This window comes from Struthio camelus, chromosome 3, assembly GCF_040807025.1.
Source record: "Struthio camelus isolate bStrCam1 chromosome 3, bStrCam1.hap1, whole genome shotgun sequence".
Lineage (NCBI taxonomy): Eukaryota > Metazoa > Chordata > Aves > Struthioniformes > Struthionidae > Struthio > Struthio camelus.
The window spans coordinates 94,132,203-94,145,974 of record NC_090944.1 but is presented as its reverse complement, the minus strand read 5'-3'; the positions used below and the strand labels follow the sequence as shown (position 1 = coordinate 94,145,974).

Here is a 13,772-nt window from a genome sequence, read left to right as displayed (position 1 = left end):
GATTCAGGGACTTGTAAGCTGTTGGGCTAAAAATCCTGTAACTGCACAGAATAGTGGAAGCTAAGACTGCTGCAGAAAAGCATGATTTTTTTTTTAATGTCATGATATTTTAACTGATTTGAAAGTTACTTGGAGAGTTTTTAAAATGAATCATCCTCTGTTAAGTCAAACTCCTCTTTTTACATGGCTTGTAAAAAATAAGAGAATGCTTCCTTAGTTAAAGTCATAGAGGAGACCTATTGGTTCATGTATCTGCTCTCAACACAGACAAATTGTCGTTACATTTAAACGATGAAAACTTCCTTGAAAAATTCAAAGGCTTTGGGGGTTTTGTAATTGGTTGTATGCGTCTGAGAAACTGCATTCTAGGTTGCCAGTATATTCATCTGATGGGGGAAAAAGTCCATCTTTTTGTACTTAAAACGTTCTTGCTTTCCACAGTCATCCAGCTTATCCGCAGTTGTGGTGTTCTGTTCAAAGAGCATACAGATATATATATATATATATATATATGTGTGTGTGTGTGTGTGTGTGTACACACACACACACACTTTAGTTTTTCAGGGAGAAAATGAAATAAACTGGAAAAAGCTTTTACAGTATTACTCACTGTAATTGTTACACACATGTCATTGATCTGTTTTGTTTGTCAGGGAATAATTTAAACAATGTCGACTTTCCTTTAAAAGAAAAGCAGATTAATAGACAGTCTACCAAAAAACTGTTTTATTGCAATGTCATCAGTAAACAGCATTTAGGAGAAAAATCCATGTGGGGCATAGGAGAATTTCACTCACTTCAGAGTTTAGTATGCATATCTAACTACATATTAAACCTCCTTTTATGTCCCTAATAACTGTACATTTTCTTCTAATGTCATTTCTTGAGAAGCAGGAAAATACTGTTACCTTTTTTGGAGAGGTGGAACTGAACTAAAAATAAGCCTATGTTAATAGGAATTGGTAATTTAGATTCAAATGCTTGTAAAGCTTAGAGTAAAGCCTGAAGGAGAATGATGAGATAACTCTGAGGATGCTTAGTGAGAGGTCTTCCTAAGCATAGATGGTGGTATAGACATCTTGTTACAGTTATACTAAATGGCATATGAAGTAGGCAGAGAAGAAGGAACTCGTCTGTCCTGAAAATATGTGATGAAACATGGTAGCTGGTAAAGGTGTTTGCTGTAATCTGAATGAGTAGAGATATATTTTAAAATCATTTTTATCCTTTCAAAACTCATTAGTTTTGAGTGAGATGACTTAGAGCTAACACGTTTGTCATAACTCTTCTTAAAAACACAGGACAGAGATTGATAAACTGTGCAGGCTTCATAAAAACATTTTGAAAAAAGGAACAGTGAGCAAAATGCTAGCTCATTGGAATCATAATGAGGAATTTTTGTAAAGCTTAGAGTGTAAGAACGGTTATACTGAGAGCAAAAATCCATCTAATCTGATACCTTCGAACTGTGGGACCCAAAGAGCATAACAGAACAAGTATAACTGGTTTCTCTTAGTTTCTAGCATTTTGTATTTTCAGAATTTATTTCAGAATGAATTGCATTTGCATCTTTTTTCTTTTTCCTTTTCTCTTTTTTTTCCTGATAGCCCTTGAAGGACCTTACTTCCATGAGTCTGTGGTCTTTTTTCAACCTGTTTATGCTTTGGCATCCATAGTGGCCCTGTTTCCAGCAGTTTCTCAATCTAATTATGAAATTCTGTGAAAAAGTGTTTTTGTTGACCTTTTAAATATGCTACCTGATAGCACAAATAAGAAAGGATTGCATATAGTCTCTCTCATCAGCTACTCGACAAAGGTATCGGTACCGTTTGTGATTCCATAGACCTTTACTTCCTTCCTTGGTTGTACCTAAGCTGAAGAGTCCAAGTCTGCTTAATTGATTCTCTCAAGGAAGCCGTTCCATGTTTCTGATTATCCTTGTTATCCTTCTGTGAACCTCATATTTTGGTGCCTTTTTGTAAGGGTGTTGTCAGAATTATAAAAATTTTTCTAAATATGAGCATTCTTAAGTTTGAGTGACAGTAGTGATATCTAATTTGTTTTTTTCTAATAGCACTGTTGGCTTGTGAGTATTTGAGCTGATATGTGAAGAGTGCTCTGAAAACAGTGATTATAAAGATATTTCTGAAAGAGTTAAAGCTCGTTTAGAAACTGGTATGTGTATATTTGTGCAATTGCAAATGCTTCTCTCATCGTTGTCGGCAAACCATGCACGTGTCATGGGCTTAAACAGAAGGTTTCAATTTCATTTATTATATTCATTTTAGGCTTCTCTGATAATTCCGATTCCTTGTGAAAACTAACAGCTTGTTTTCTATGATTGACCCTGTCATTAATGTAGAAGGACAACTTCCCTTGTATCCCGTGACAACCTAAATTCTTTGAGAACTCCTGGTGAGAGATCTTGCCAGGTGCTTTTGGAAGCCTAGATGCAGTGTCAACCAGATCATCCTTCCTCATATGCTTGTTAATTGCTTGGGGAAAAAGAACAGATTTATAAAGCGTGATTTCCTTTTTCATTATATTTATCTAGTTGCCTTCTGACTTGTATTTCTCATAACTTAACTTTCTACTAGAAACATGGATTTAAAAATAACTTTCTATGTTTATATGCTCATTTGGTCAAAATTTAATTTTTTTTTTTAAATCCCCTTTATATTCTTTCTGGACATAGGAAATGTCCTTGTTGTAGTTATTTATTGCATGGCTTTTATTTCCATGTTTTATTCCTTTTCATGTTAATTACAGCTCAAGCAGTTATTTTGAAATATTCTAAGATGTAGGATGTTAATCTTGAATCATGGGACTTAAAGTAATTCTTGTTCTGTGCCTTTTGAGTAAACGTTTGGGATTAACTCAAGACTTAATGAATAAAAATGAAATCCTTCCTCTTGAAGAATCTTCCCCTTTGATTTTCATTTTACTTTATGCCAATGCTGGAAACAAGAAAAGCTTTTTCTTCCAAAAGAAAGAACAAAAAAAAAAGAGTTGAAGCCTGCAGGAAGTTGCATACTCAATATCGAAGTAACTTAGGATACTATTTTGAAAAACAATGTTACATTAAAACTGTACTTTGCCAAAGATTTATTGATGTTTCACTTGGAAGAAGTGACTTGCAGAGTAATTTAAAATAGCACAGTTCTCTGTAGTAAACAGTGAATTCACAAGTAATTGTCTTATGCTAGAAGTGACAATCTCAGGGTTTGTGATAGTAAAATTTAGAGGGATCTGTGTGGTGGCTTGTAAATTTGAGTGCGTGAATGAAGCAACAGCATGACTTGAATGGATGCCTACGTTCTCGTGCCCCAAATCTGTTCATCGTTTGGCAATGTTTTCGGTGTTAAAGGTCCTCTGAAATTTAGTGAAATAGCTACTTTGAGGCAGATGTTCTGTGGAAAAAAAAAATGCATGGTTTTGCAGTAGATCTAAATACTGGCTCTGTCAATGTTAAAGACCTAATGAATAGGTAAAGTGAACGTTATAATTATATATTGAGAGGTACTGTTCATTTACGTTAGACCCTTTACAGCTATCCGTTAGAAGGCAGTCATGATAAATGTAAAAGTACTTGTGTTCCTTCATGTTGTATTTCCTCAAGGAAGAACAGGTAATCTGCGTTTTACCTTGTTTCATTTGGGTATTAGCAAGGGTAACAGTGCAGTCTTTTGGAACATAATACATAGAGGTATAAAAAGCATTAATAACTTGCATGTAAAGCTGCAAATAAGTGCTTCTCATTAGAAGGGGGGTTAAAACAAAGTCATAAATTATACATTTTAATATTTTTTTTCTTGATTATTCAAGCTTACACTAAGATCAAATAGTCTTTGCTTCTAATAGTGCTTGCACGTTCAAGAGGCATAGTATTAAACTTTCTTTTGGCTTCAAATGAACTTAAGTCTCTTCTGTGTAATTGTTTTTTGCAGCTTGGAGAGAAAGAAAAGTAGTGAGAATTTAGAGGTTCACGTAGCCCTGTAAAACTCCAATTAAAACTTGTGGAATGCTTGCTTATTTGAGATCACATTTAAAGGTTGCAAATTAATGCCTCTTTCTCTGTAGGGTGCTGGTCAAGACAAACTTGGAATATATGTCAAGTCTGTTGTGAAAGGAGGTGCTGCAGATGTGGTTAGTAATATTTTTATAAACATCAGGGAGTTCAAAGGTAGAAAGATCCTTTGGAAATATTTTGATATCTTTTATTTACTAGTGTGTATGAATATTTATTTTCATTTAAAACAAGTTAGCATTGGTATATAATTTTTTTTTTCTCTCTTGAATATGTAATTAGGATGGTCGTCTGGCTGCAGGGGATCAGTTGCTCAGTGTGGATGGTCGAAGTTTGGTGGGCCTTTCCCAGGAAAGGTACAGAATGGTTTCCTTAGGTGTCTTTACACAAAATGCTATAATAATATTCTGTCGAAAAAGTTCTCACGCTCGTGTTTTCACATGTTATGCTTTGTCTTGGCTTTTTATGACTGCCTACATGTAACCTTAGTAACAAAAGTTCAACTGTTTTTGTAGTATTTTCTGTATATGATATGAGTTTCTATATAGAAAAGATTGTTACGCATTTGGGTTCTAGTATTGAGCAAATTATTTTAAGCTCTAATTTTAAATATTTTAGTTTCTAGCCTTTGCCTGCATAAATTGGAAATAGTACATGCCCGTATGTATTGTCTATTTAATGAACGTATCTTCTAGTCATTGTATTCTTACTTTTTGAGAAGTGACTATAAGGTTATTCAGAAAAGGAGAGCCTTGTCAAAGAAAAGCTTGCTACAATAAACAGCAAAAATCATGACATACAAAATGATCATAATGGGACTAATATCGTGCTTATTTTCATTCTGTTTTATTTCTTTGGCTCTTATTGCAGGGCAGCAGAACTTATGACAAGAACAGGTTCTGTAGTAACACTAGAAGTAGCAAAACAAGGAGCAATTTACCATGGCCTGGCAACTCTGCTTAATCAGCCCTCCCCAATGATGCAAAGAGGTAAAATGTTGATAATATTTACAGTAATAACAACTTTATAAGCTTCAGAATGTAGAAAATGTAGTAATTCACAATATCTTGCCAAATATTACCAAAACATTAAATCAGAAAAGACATATAATCCCATAGAAAGGAAGCGTTCCCCTTTTATATCAAAAGTTCATCTGATTTTTAAATACTGTTTAAAATTGTATTAGTCTAATAATAAATGTAAATATCTTTAAAAAAAAATACTTAAACCATGTATTTAAAGACAGGCCTTGTCTGGAATAATTTTAATTTTAATAGCTGGAATATATGATAAGTACAAAAGATATTACAACTTCAGTAGCTTTTTCATCCCTTTCATAAAAATTTTTCTCTTCCCCTCAAAGTATGACTTCCTTGTAACTGGAGAGAATAGTGTGATTGCTGAGAGAGAAATAAATGGAAACAGAGCCCCCTGGAACATGTTTTGCCATTGATTTTTAAGCTTAGGATATTGAAATGGCTCTTAAGTTTCTCTGTCTGATGATAAAAAGTTCTTGGATGTTTCTCCAGTGCTATATTTTATCGTCATACTTTGAACGAACTCCAAAAAGACATGTTTATTAAGTCTTACATAAAGTAATTCCGTAAATGGAGAAATTTTCTAAATATGGGATAGTGCTGTAATATGGAAAAGAATGGGTTAAAACAATAAATCCTTCTAATCACAGTTTATAACACCATTCCAGACACCATATGCCTCTGAGAGTCAAGACACTTCAGTAAGGCATATTTGGCTTTCCCAGATATTGTGGTATCTCTTCTAAAGCTCTCTAGAAGCACAGAAATCAAAGGAATCCTAAACAGTCAAATGCAAGTCTGGGACTGTGTATCTGAGGAACTAAAGATGTTAAAATTTAGCATTTGTTTTACTAGCAACTCATTTTCAATTACAAATGCAAGGTAGCTCATGTTTTAAAAAGAGTATGCTAGACAGTAGTTTTGTAAGTCAAAGAGGGAAAATGCATATCTAACTATTACAGTTTCTGACCGCCGTGGCTCAGGTAAACCCCGACCAAAGAGTGAAGGTTTTGAGCTGTATAATAACTCTGCTCAAAATGGGTCACCTGAGAGCCCTCAGCTGCCGTGGACGGAGTACAGTGAACCAAAGAAGCTGCCGGGAGACGACAGATTAATGAAGAACAGAGCTGATCATCGCTCTAGTCCCAATGTAGCAAGTAAGTAAGATTATCCTTCTTTAAGGGTAGATGCTTCCTCTGCTACATTTTGTGGCCTTGGAATTCCAAAGGGCGATGACTGTTTTTAAAAAATGGATCGAGTTTAAAATACTGACCTAGTAGTAACGTCTGGAGAAAGCCTTTTGTTAGAACTATTCAAAGGAAAAATCAGTTACTTTGTGTATACTATTATTTTATTAAGTTATGTAAATGATTATTAACAGTCATTCAAATGCTTCCTGTATCTTTCCAACAGATCAGCCTCCAAGCCCCGGAGGGAAGAATGCTTATGCATCTGGAACTACCACCAAAATAACCTCAGTCTCTACTGGAAATCTTTGTACAGAGGTCAGAAGCGGCAAGCAAAATACTGGCTATTAAACTTTCCTTAGCTATCAATAGAAGCAGTGTGCTTGGGTCAAAACAGTGTTTCACTTAAGAATTTGGACATAATGCTGGTGCTAGTGACTGACTGGAGTTTGTGCTTAATCTAGCTTAGTGAGAGACTGAGACAGCTGTGGGTGGTTTCATTAAATTTTGTTCATAAAGTTTTCGCTACGGTTTTCTTAGGTCTGGGCAATATTGCTTACTTGTTTTCAGAGGCTAAAAAACATGGGTCATAACCACAACTTATATTTGATACTAGAAAACCTCTTTATCTGACGTTCTAGACGAATAATATTCTTAAGAGTCAAGACAAAACATTTAGAAAATGCATTTTTAAGAAAAGAAATTTAGAATAAAAAATATATACGGAAAAAAATGGAAACGTAGAATAGCATTCTGTACAGATTTATGTGATTAGTAACTTTTACCTTATCTTCTTTTTACCTTTTTCAGGAACAGACTCTGCCTCCACGACCTGAAGCTTATCCCATCCCAACACAGACCTATACTAGAGAATATTTTACTTTCCCAGCTTCAAAGTCCCAGGATCGCATGGGTCCAACTCAGAATCAGTGGCCAAATTATGAAGAGAAACCACAGATCCAGGCGGAGAGTAATCATTCGATCAATACTACAATGCAGGTTAGAAGTAATTTCTTTCAGTACGTTAAGGCGGGGGGGGAAAAAAAAAGCTTGCCTTCCATGTACAGATTGCTGGAGACCTTTTTGCGGAACAGTCGCTCTCTGTGATCTCTGAGCTTTTGAGGATAAACTGTGCCACAGATTGAGGACACTAGAACTGACTAGACTTCAACTGAGCTCTCACTCCTGACTTGGTGCCACATGAACAACTGTACTTTTGCCAAGACTGGCTTGAATTCAGAAAGCCTACGCTTACTTTTTTTGTAGAACTTGGGTTATCAAGCTCTGCAGACCTGTTATCTGGGATGTCTTAATCCCTCATTATTCAAGAGAATGGGGAGTAGATGGAAGTAGGATTTATTCAGTAAAATGTTTTGTAGTTTTCTGAAAAGCAGACCAACTCTTCCAGGAAGGCTTCTGTGGAAAAAATTTTTTGACTGCAGGGTTCCTTGTTTAAGTGACAAGATGAGGTATTAAAAATGAAATAAAACAGTATTTTGAGACCTATCCAAGATCTTCATCGAGACACCTTCACTTCCCACAGCTGAACTTCAGTTTGCATCTTTTTTTCAGTTATACTGATACTACCTTATTATCAAAGCACAGATGCTTCTTGATCTGAAATGAATTTACACCCATTGTACCTCTGTAAATTCAAAAACTACTATTGTTTCCACTCTTTGTAAATGATAACTTGGCTCAAAGCCATACAGGAAATTAAATCTTGGTCTACTAAATCTGTTCGCTTTCTTGCATCTTTTTCTCTAGTCCACCAGAGATAGCCTCATCACTTAAAAATATGGAGTGAAAACTTTTTTTTTTTTTAATTCCATTCCTTAGTTTCTGATAAAGGTATGCCTTACATCTGTTTCAGTATGGTTTTGCATTTGGAAAATAGTTTCATCTAGGTTATTTTGAGATTATATCGTGGAAGCAGTGTAGGGGATCTGTTATTCAATACTCGCACCTGTATTGCAAAGTCACTTGGATAAAAGTTTAATGTGATTATTGCTATATTATAGATATCCAAACCTAATTATTTCAACTGTTAAGAATTTAGGTATTACACCCAAAATAGAGTAATTTTGAAGGAGCATGCTGGAAGTGAAATAATTGTCATATAGCTATGGGAATATTTTGCTTACGTTCTGTGCTGAACTCTTTGGTGTTTCGTAAGATTTCATCTTACCAAACCTTAGTTGCCTAGTTAATGTCTAGGCTCTCTTTGTAGATGATGGGGAGAGGCTGGTATCTCCAGAAAATGATTATACCTGTGTGTCTTAGAATGGGACGAACGTTCACTTCTCCCCTGCCTAAAACTAGCTTCGATGAGTAGCTTAAATTAGGTAGCTAAAACTTTTAACAGATGGACTGCATCTTGCCACGTTGTTGAAAGATGTAGAATTTGAGCTATGGTCTTAAGGCTTAACGCAGTGAAGAAGGGTTTTCATAAAGAAAACAGCTCGAAGCTTTAGGTGCCTACAAACTTTGAAAGTGTACACTGTTATTTCGCGATATGATGGTTCTTTAATTTCAAAGTTAGAGTAAAACAGACTTGAAAAAAATCCTTTTAATCTTCACAGTGAGAGCTGTGCTTGTAAAAACTGCAGGAAACTACTGGCTAACTTGAAGTGCCTGTTTTTTCTTCTGAACACAAGTCATTAGCAAACTGTTTGGCTAGGTGCATCTTTACAGCAAATCTGACACAAATAGCTTTGTGTTCAGATCTGCCGGACTAACAGAGCATGAAAAATACACTCATTCATCTCAAAGAAGGCATTCTTTTGAGGTCACAGTTAAGGTCATTGATGGAGGAAAAAGAAAAGGAGTCTGCTTTGTTAGTCTTCTCTCAGTCGCTGATAATTGGTGCATTCTGTGTTCAGTGCTTAGTATTTTCTAACATTTTAAAGTGTGAATATTTGCTTCAAGGAAATCATTAACAGGTTTGATAGTCTAATTTATGATTAAGTGCTCCTTTTCAGGAGGTTGTACAGTGCAGTGAGACCTACAAGTTTGTATACAAAAAGACTGGATGCATTAAAAATGTGACAAAAGCACAAACTAATAAATCTGTGACCAAGAAGCAGGTAGAATCAGATATGACTGTCCAGATTCCATACCCATGAATGACTTTCTACAGTAATGAGAGGCTGAGGACGTTTCCCTTATTAATGGAGGCAGGTGGGCAGAGACTCCCTTGTCTTTTCCTCAGCAGTCTTTCTGTTTATCTTGCTAATAGGCAGAATGTTCACCAAGCCAGCAGAAGCCTGAATAGCAGAGCTGGTCTGCTTGAGCTGCTGTTCTGGGCTGCGTGGCCTCTTGTGCTCCTGCGGGGGGATGGGGTGTCAGGGATAGTCCTCAGAAACTGTGTGAGCTGGGAGGGGTTTTGGCTTGAGCTCCGTTGTGTGTTCAGCCTTCCTCTTGGTGCAGGTTTGCAGGCATTTCAGAGGTTGCAGAGTCTTCCATCACTTGAACGAGTTAAAGGACTGAGAAGAATATTTCATTGTTGGTTTTGGGAAACTCGCTGGGTATGGAAATGCTGATGAGCTTCGCTTAAAAGTAATTACTTTTGGTAATAAGAATGCAGTTTGTGAGCCATTTATTTTTTAGTATTTCAGATATGTTTTAATATAGCTGGACTGTGCAATACACGCCTTGTTTTATTTTTTCCAGCGTGTGGCTCGTTCCCAGGAAGAACTCCGAGATAAAGTTTTCCAGCCAGAAAGGAATCGTTTGGAAGTGGTTATCCGGAAGGATGTAGAATACATTGATCGGAAGTCAGACAGTGATCCATGGATGAATTCATCTGTGGATTCTAGCACATCCAGCCAAGAGCATCTGAACCATTCATCCAAACCGGTTTCCCCTGGTTCTTGTTTAACTAAAAGTGGACCTGGCCGTTGGAAAACTCCAGCTACCAGCCAGCCACCTCCAGTGGCCATCTCCCAGCCCATCAGAACAGATCTTCCTCCTCCACCGCCTCCTCCTCCTGTGCATTATGCAGCTGAATTTGATGAACTACAAATGGATTTGCCTCTACCTCCCCCACCCCCTCCAAATCAGATAGGAACACAAGCATCTTCTCAAGTAGCTGCTGCTGAGCGTAAAAAAAGAGAAGAGCATCAGAGGTGGTATGAAAAAGAAAAGGCACGTTTGGAAGAAGAGCGAGAAAGGAAACGTCGTGAGCAGGAGAGAAAACTGGGCCAAATGCGTTCTCAGCCACTAATTCCTGCTCAGTCTGTGGTTCCTCCTGTTTCCATTCAGCAAGTGAAATCAGAAAAACCTTCGACTCTGCAGAGGTCCCAAGAAACAGTCATTCGAGAGTTGCAGCCCCAACAGCAGCCTCGAACTATTGAGCGGAGAGATCTGCAGTACATTACTATCAGCAAGGAAGAACTGTCCTCCAGTGATAGCCTCTCTCCAGATCCCTGGAAACGGGATGCCAAGGAGAAACTGGAGAAGCAGCAACAGATGCACATTGTGGACATGCTGAGTAAAGAAATTCAGGAACTTCAGAACAAGCCTGATCGTACAGCAGAAGAAAATGACCGCTTGCGCAAACTCATGCTTGAGTGGCAGTTCCAAAAGCGACTTCAAGAATCAAAGCAAAAGGATGAAGATGATGATGAAGAGGAGGATGATGATGTGGATACTATGCTCATCATGCAACGACTGGAGGCAGAAAGAAGAGCAAGGGTAAACGGGGGTAATCCTTTCTAGGAGAAGTATAGTAACTGTATATTTCAGTGGGTTCTTTGGATTTGTCTGAGCATTTTGATATCCTCATAGGGCAAAGGAGGATGGAGTTGTAGCAATGTCCTTAATTTTAAAACTGCTGAAGAAAATTCACTAGCTTACACTGGCTTCACCAATTAGGTGATGTGTTACGAAACTATCCGTAGCTACCTACTACAGAGTCTAGCTGGTAGCAGAACTTACTTTTCTGGTTGTGAAGGAAAAATTCCTTTTGATAAATGGATTTTGCCATGTAGCTGGAGCAGGATTAGAAGTTAGATATTGCATGTAATTCACTGCAGGAAGGGAAGCAGAAATACTTGAAATCATGAGTAACTTTAGGAGGATGGAAACAAGATGGTGTATGATTTTTTTCTTAAATATATTTAACTCTAGCAGTTCTTACTTATGGTCTTACCAGTTTTACTTGGACCTAAACACAGACACTGAATATATGCTGTTTCCAGGGAACAGTGAACTGCAATGAGGTTGTCGCTTGATGGTCTTCCCTAGGCAGAGGCTAGGGCATGAGGCAGCTGTTACCTCTATCTCTTGGTCAGATTGGTGACTGTAGCAGTTCTGGGTGGAAGCCTTCTTATGATGGGCGATGTGGTTCTGGGTGTTGATGGGACTCCAACAACTAAAGCTCCCTGTCTAGGGGCTCCAGCTCATACGTACCCAGGTTTTGTCTGGTGTCCAGGGCAACCAGTATCTAACAAGGTCTGCTTCTTTGGCTTTGCTACTGTGAAAGCTCATACGAAATATATATATATATATATAGCTGTCAGATGAAATAAGATAATATAACTAAATAGTATGGTAAAGTTCTTATCGTCCTGTTGGTGGTGGTTATTTCACAAAATCTATTACCTGTTGTTCTTGGGAAGCAATTTCTATAGGAAAAGCTGTTTTTCTTTTCTAAATAACAGCACTGATACCGAAGTTACATACCAATAGCTGTGCTTTGGCAAGCTTAAAAAATAGTTCTGTAATTCACTGAATGTCTTCTGTTAGTTTAGGAGTTGACTTAATTCTGTGATAAGCATTTTCTACTTGCTAAGAACTGTATGTGCATGTTTATTTTGACATCCAGGAAATGCTGTTGGCCTAAGTAGTATTTGAGTGCAGGATTGTTTTGGTAGCTTGATTTCCTAAACCTGTTCTTCTCTCATTCACTGCAGTCTGCGTTGCTTTCCTTTTTTCCTTGTGGCTAACTTTATTACTCTTTGAAGCAATAGATACCTCACGCTTGGAAGCTGAAGAAAGGAAAACCTAAATGTGTCTTTGGCAAACTCCCTGTGTTAAAGCCCAGCGTTGCTAACGTGTAATTTGTAACGCATAGTCAGTTACCTATGGGCACAAAAATTCATATAAAACTGCCATTTTCATTTACAGTATCTTTAACATCTCATTGTAGCACGACTTAAAAAGCCACGGCTCATTAGTAGAACAGCCAGTTGTACTGCATAGCATCATATCAATCTTCTCTGCAAGGGCTAAATTTTAAATATAATTTGTCTGTAAAGCTATCCACCATTCTGGAACATTTTGAAGGATTTGTAGTTTCCTACTGAAAATAAAAAGTCATCTAGAACCGAAGTAATGTTTGCATTTATGTTATGTTTCACTGTCTGTATTGCTAGAGATGCAATAAATATCTCTAGAGAATAACTAGTTTTTTGATTGAGTCAAACTAATAATAAATATTTTAGATTATTTTAACTGTTTTCATTTCTATATTTCAGGAATATGTCAAGTTCACTTTCTCCTTCTAAAGCAGCTGACTTAACAGATAAAATGCTTTTGGCATAGCACAAGTCTAACCTATCTTTATTTTCACTATGCATCTTTCTTTTTTTTCCCCCCTTACTACCTGCAGCAGACTGCTGTGCCAGCAATCTCTGTTCTAGATTTGGTATGTTTGTTTCTTTCTCTTCAATATCGCTTTCCCATTTCAATTTCTGATTTTATTAATTAACCATCTTATGTGCTTTGGATAATGATTTGCCATCTTTGGTTGTTCAAAAACCATTTTGATACAATATACGGTAAGTTAACTGTAAGCATGCATTTTAATATTTCCAGATGTGGTGAGTACTTTCCCAGTGTTTCTCTCCTTTTAGATGTTGTTTTCTGCTTGCTGGCTTGATTTGTTTGTTGTAGCTGTGGTCTAATGTAAAACTGTATTTAATATTTTGTATAATTGTGTTTCTAAAATCTTACTAATCAATTGAAATGAACAAACCGTGAGGTAAGATTTCCTCCCCTTCCCTTCCCTTCTTCAGATTTTAGAAAAGCTCTAGTATCACTATTCACTTCTGACTTAAAGCAAAATTGTCCTGACAGCCTACTAATAAAGCCTATTTAAATTCTGTTGATACTGTAAACTTAAATAGTCCGTTTTTTTGGAAGTCAGGTTCTTGTCCTGCCCTCTTGATAGCTTTGCATACTGTTTCGGCACACAGTGAGACCCAGTTGTTTACAGGTGTTAAAACTTTCTCACCAAAATAGAAGTAGATTGTCAGCTCTGAGCTGGTATTTCCAAGTAGGTCTTGTAAACATGCAATTATTAAGTTACTAGATTTTGTTTTCCTAAACTTAAGTTTCATTTGGTTAATACCATTCTCTTGTGTTAAATCATGACACATTTTCAAATTGGGGCAATAACTGGCTAATGGCTGGCAGTAACTGGCTAAAGTTATTGGCTAATTCTGTATTTTATTGCTTAACATTAGAAATAGGTGCATGAAAAACACATAGTTCTGTAGTCTTCTAAAGAAGAAATAT

The 13,772-nt window shown here is 36.8% G+C and overlaps 1 protein-coding gene across 35 annotated transcripts in view; it reads left to right on the top strand.

Annotated features, from left to right (window-relative positions):
* AFDN (afadin, adherens junction formation factor) overlaps window positions 1-13,772 on the top strand; it is a 142,623-nt gene that overhangs the window by 113,509 nt on the left and 15,342 nt on the right. For 18 of the 35 annotated variants that reach the window (XM_068939172.1, XM_068939164.1, XM_068939160.1 and 15 more), the window contains 7 exons: window positions 4,081-4,146; window positions 4,310-4,383; window positions 4,898-5,016; window positions 6,027-6,221; window positions 6,478-6,569; window positions 7,062-7,250; window positions 9,924-10,946. In XM_068939172.1, coding sequence (XP_068795273.1) covers window positions 4,081-4,146; window positions 4,310-4,383; window positions 4,898-5,016; window positions 6,027-6,221; window positions 6,478-6,569; window positions 7,062-7,250; window positions 9,924-10,946 — 1,758 coding nt within the window. Of the gene's footprint in view, window positions 1-4,080; window positions 4,147-4,309; window positions 4,384-4,897; window positions 5,017-6,026; window positions 6,222-6,477; window positions 6,570-7,061; window positions 7,251-9,923; window positions 10,947-12,864; window positions 12,901-13,772 lie in introns of all 35 variants that reach the window. The other 17 variants (XM_068939151.1, XM_068939148.1, XM_068939144.1 and 14 more) reach the window with 3 other exon arrangements.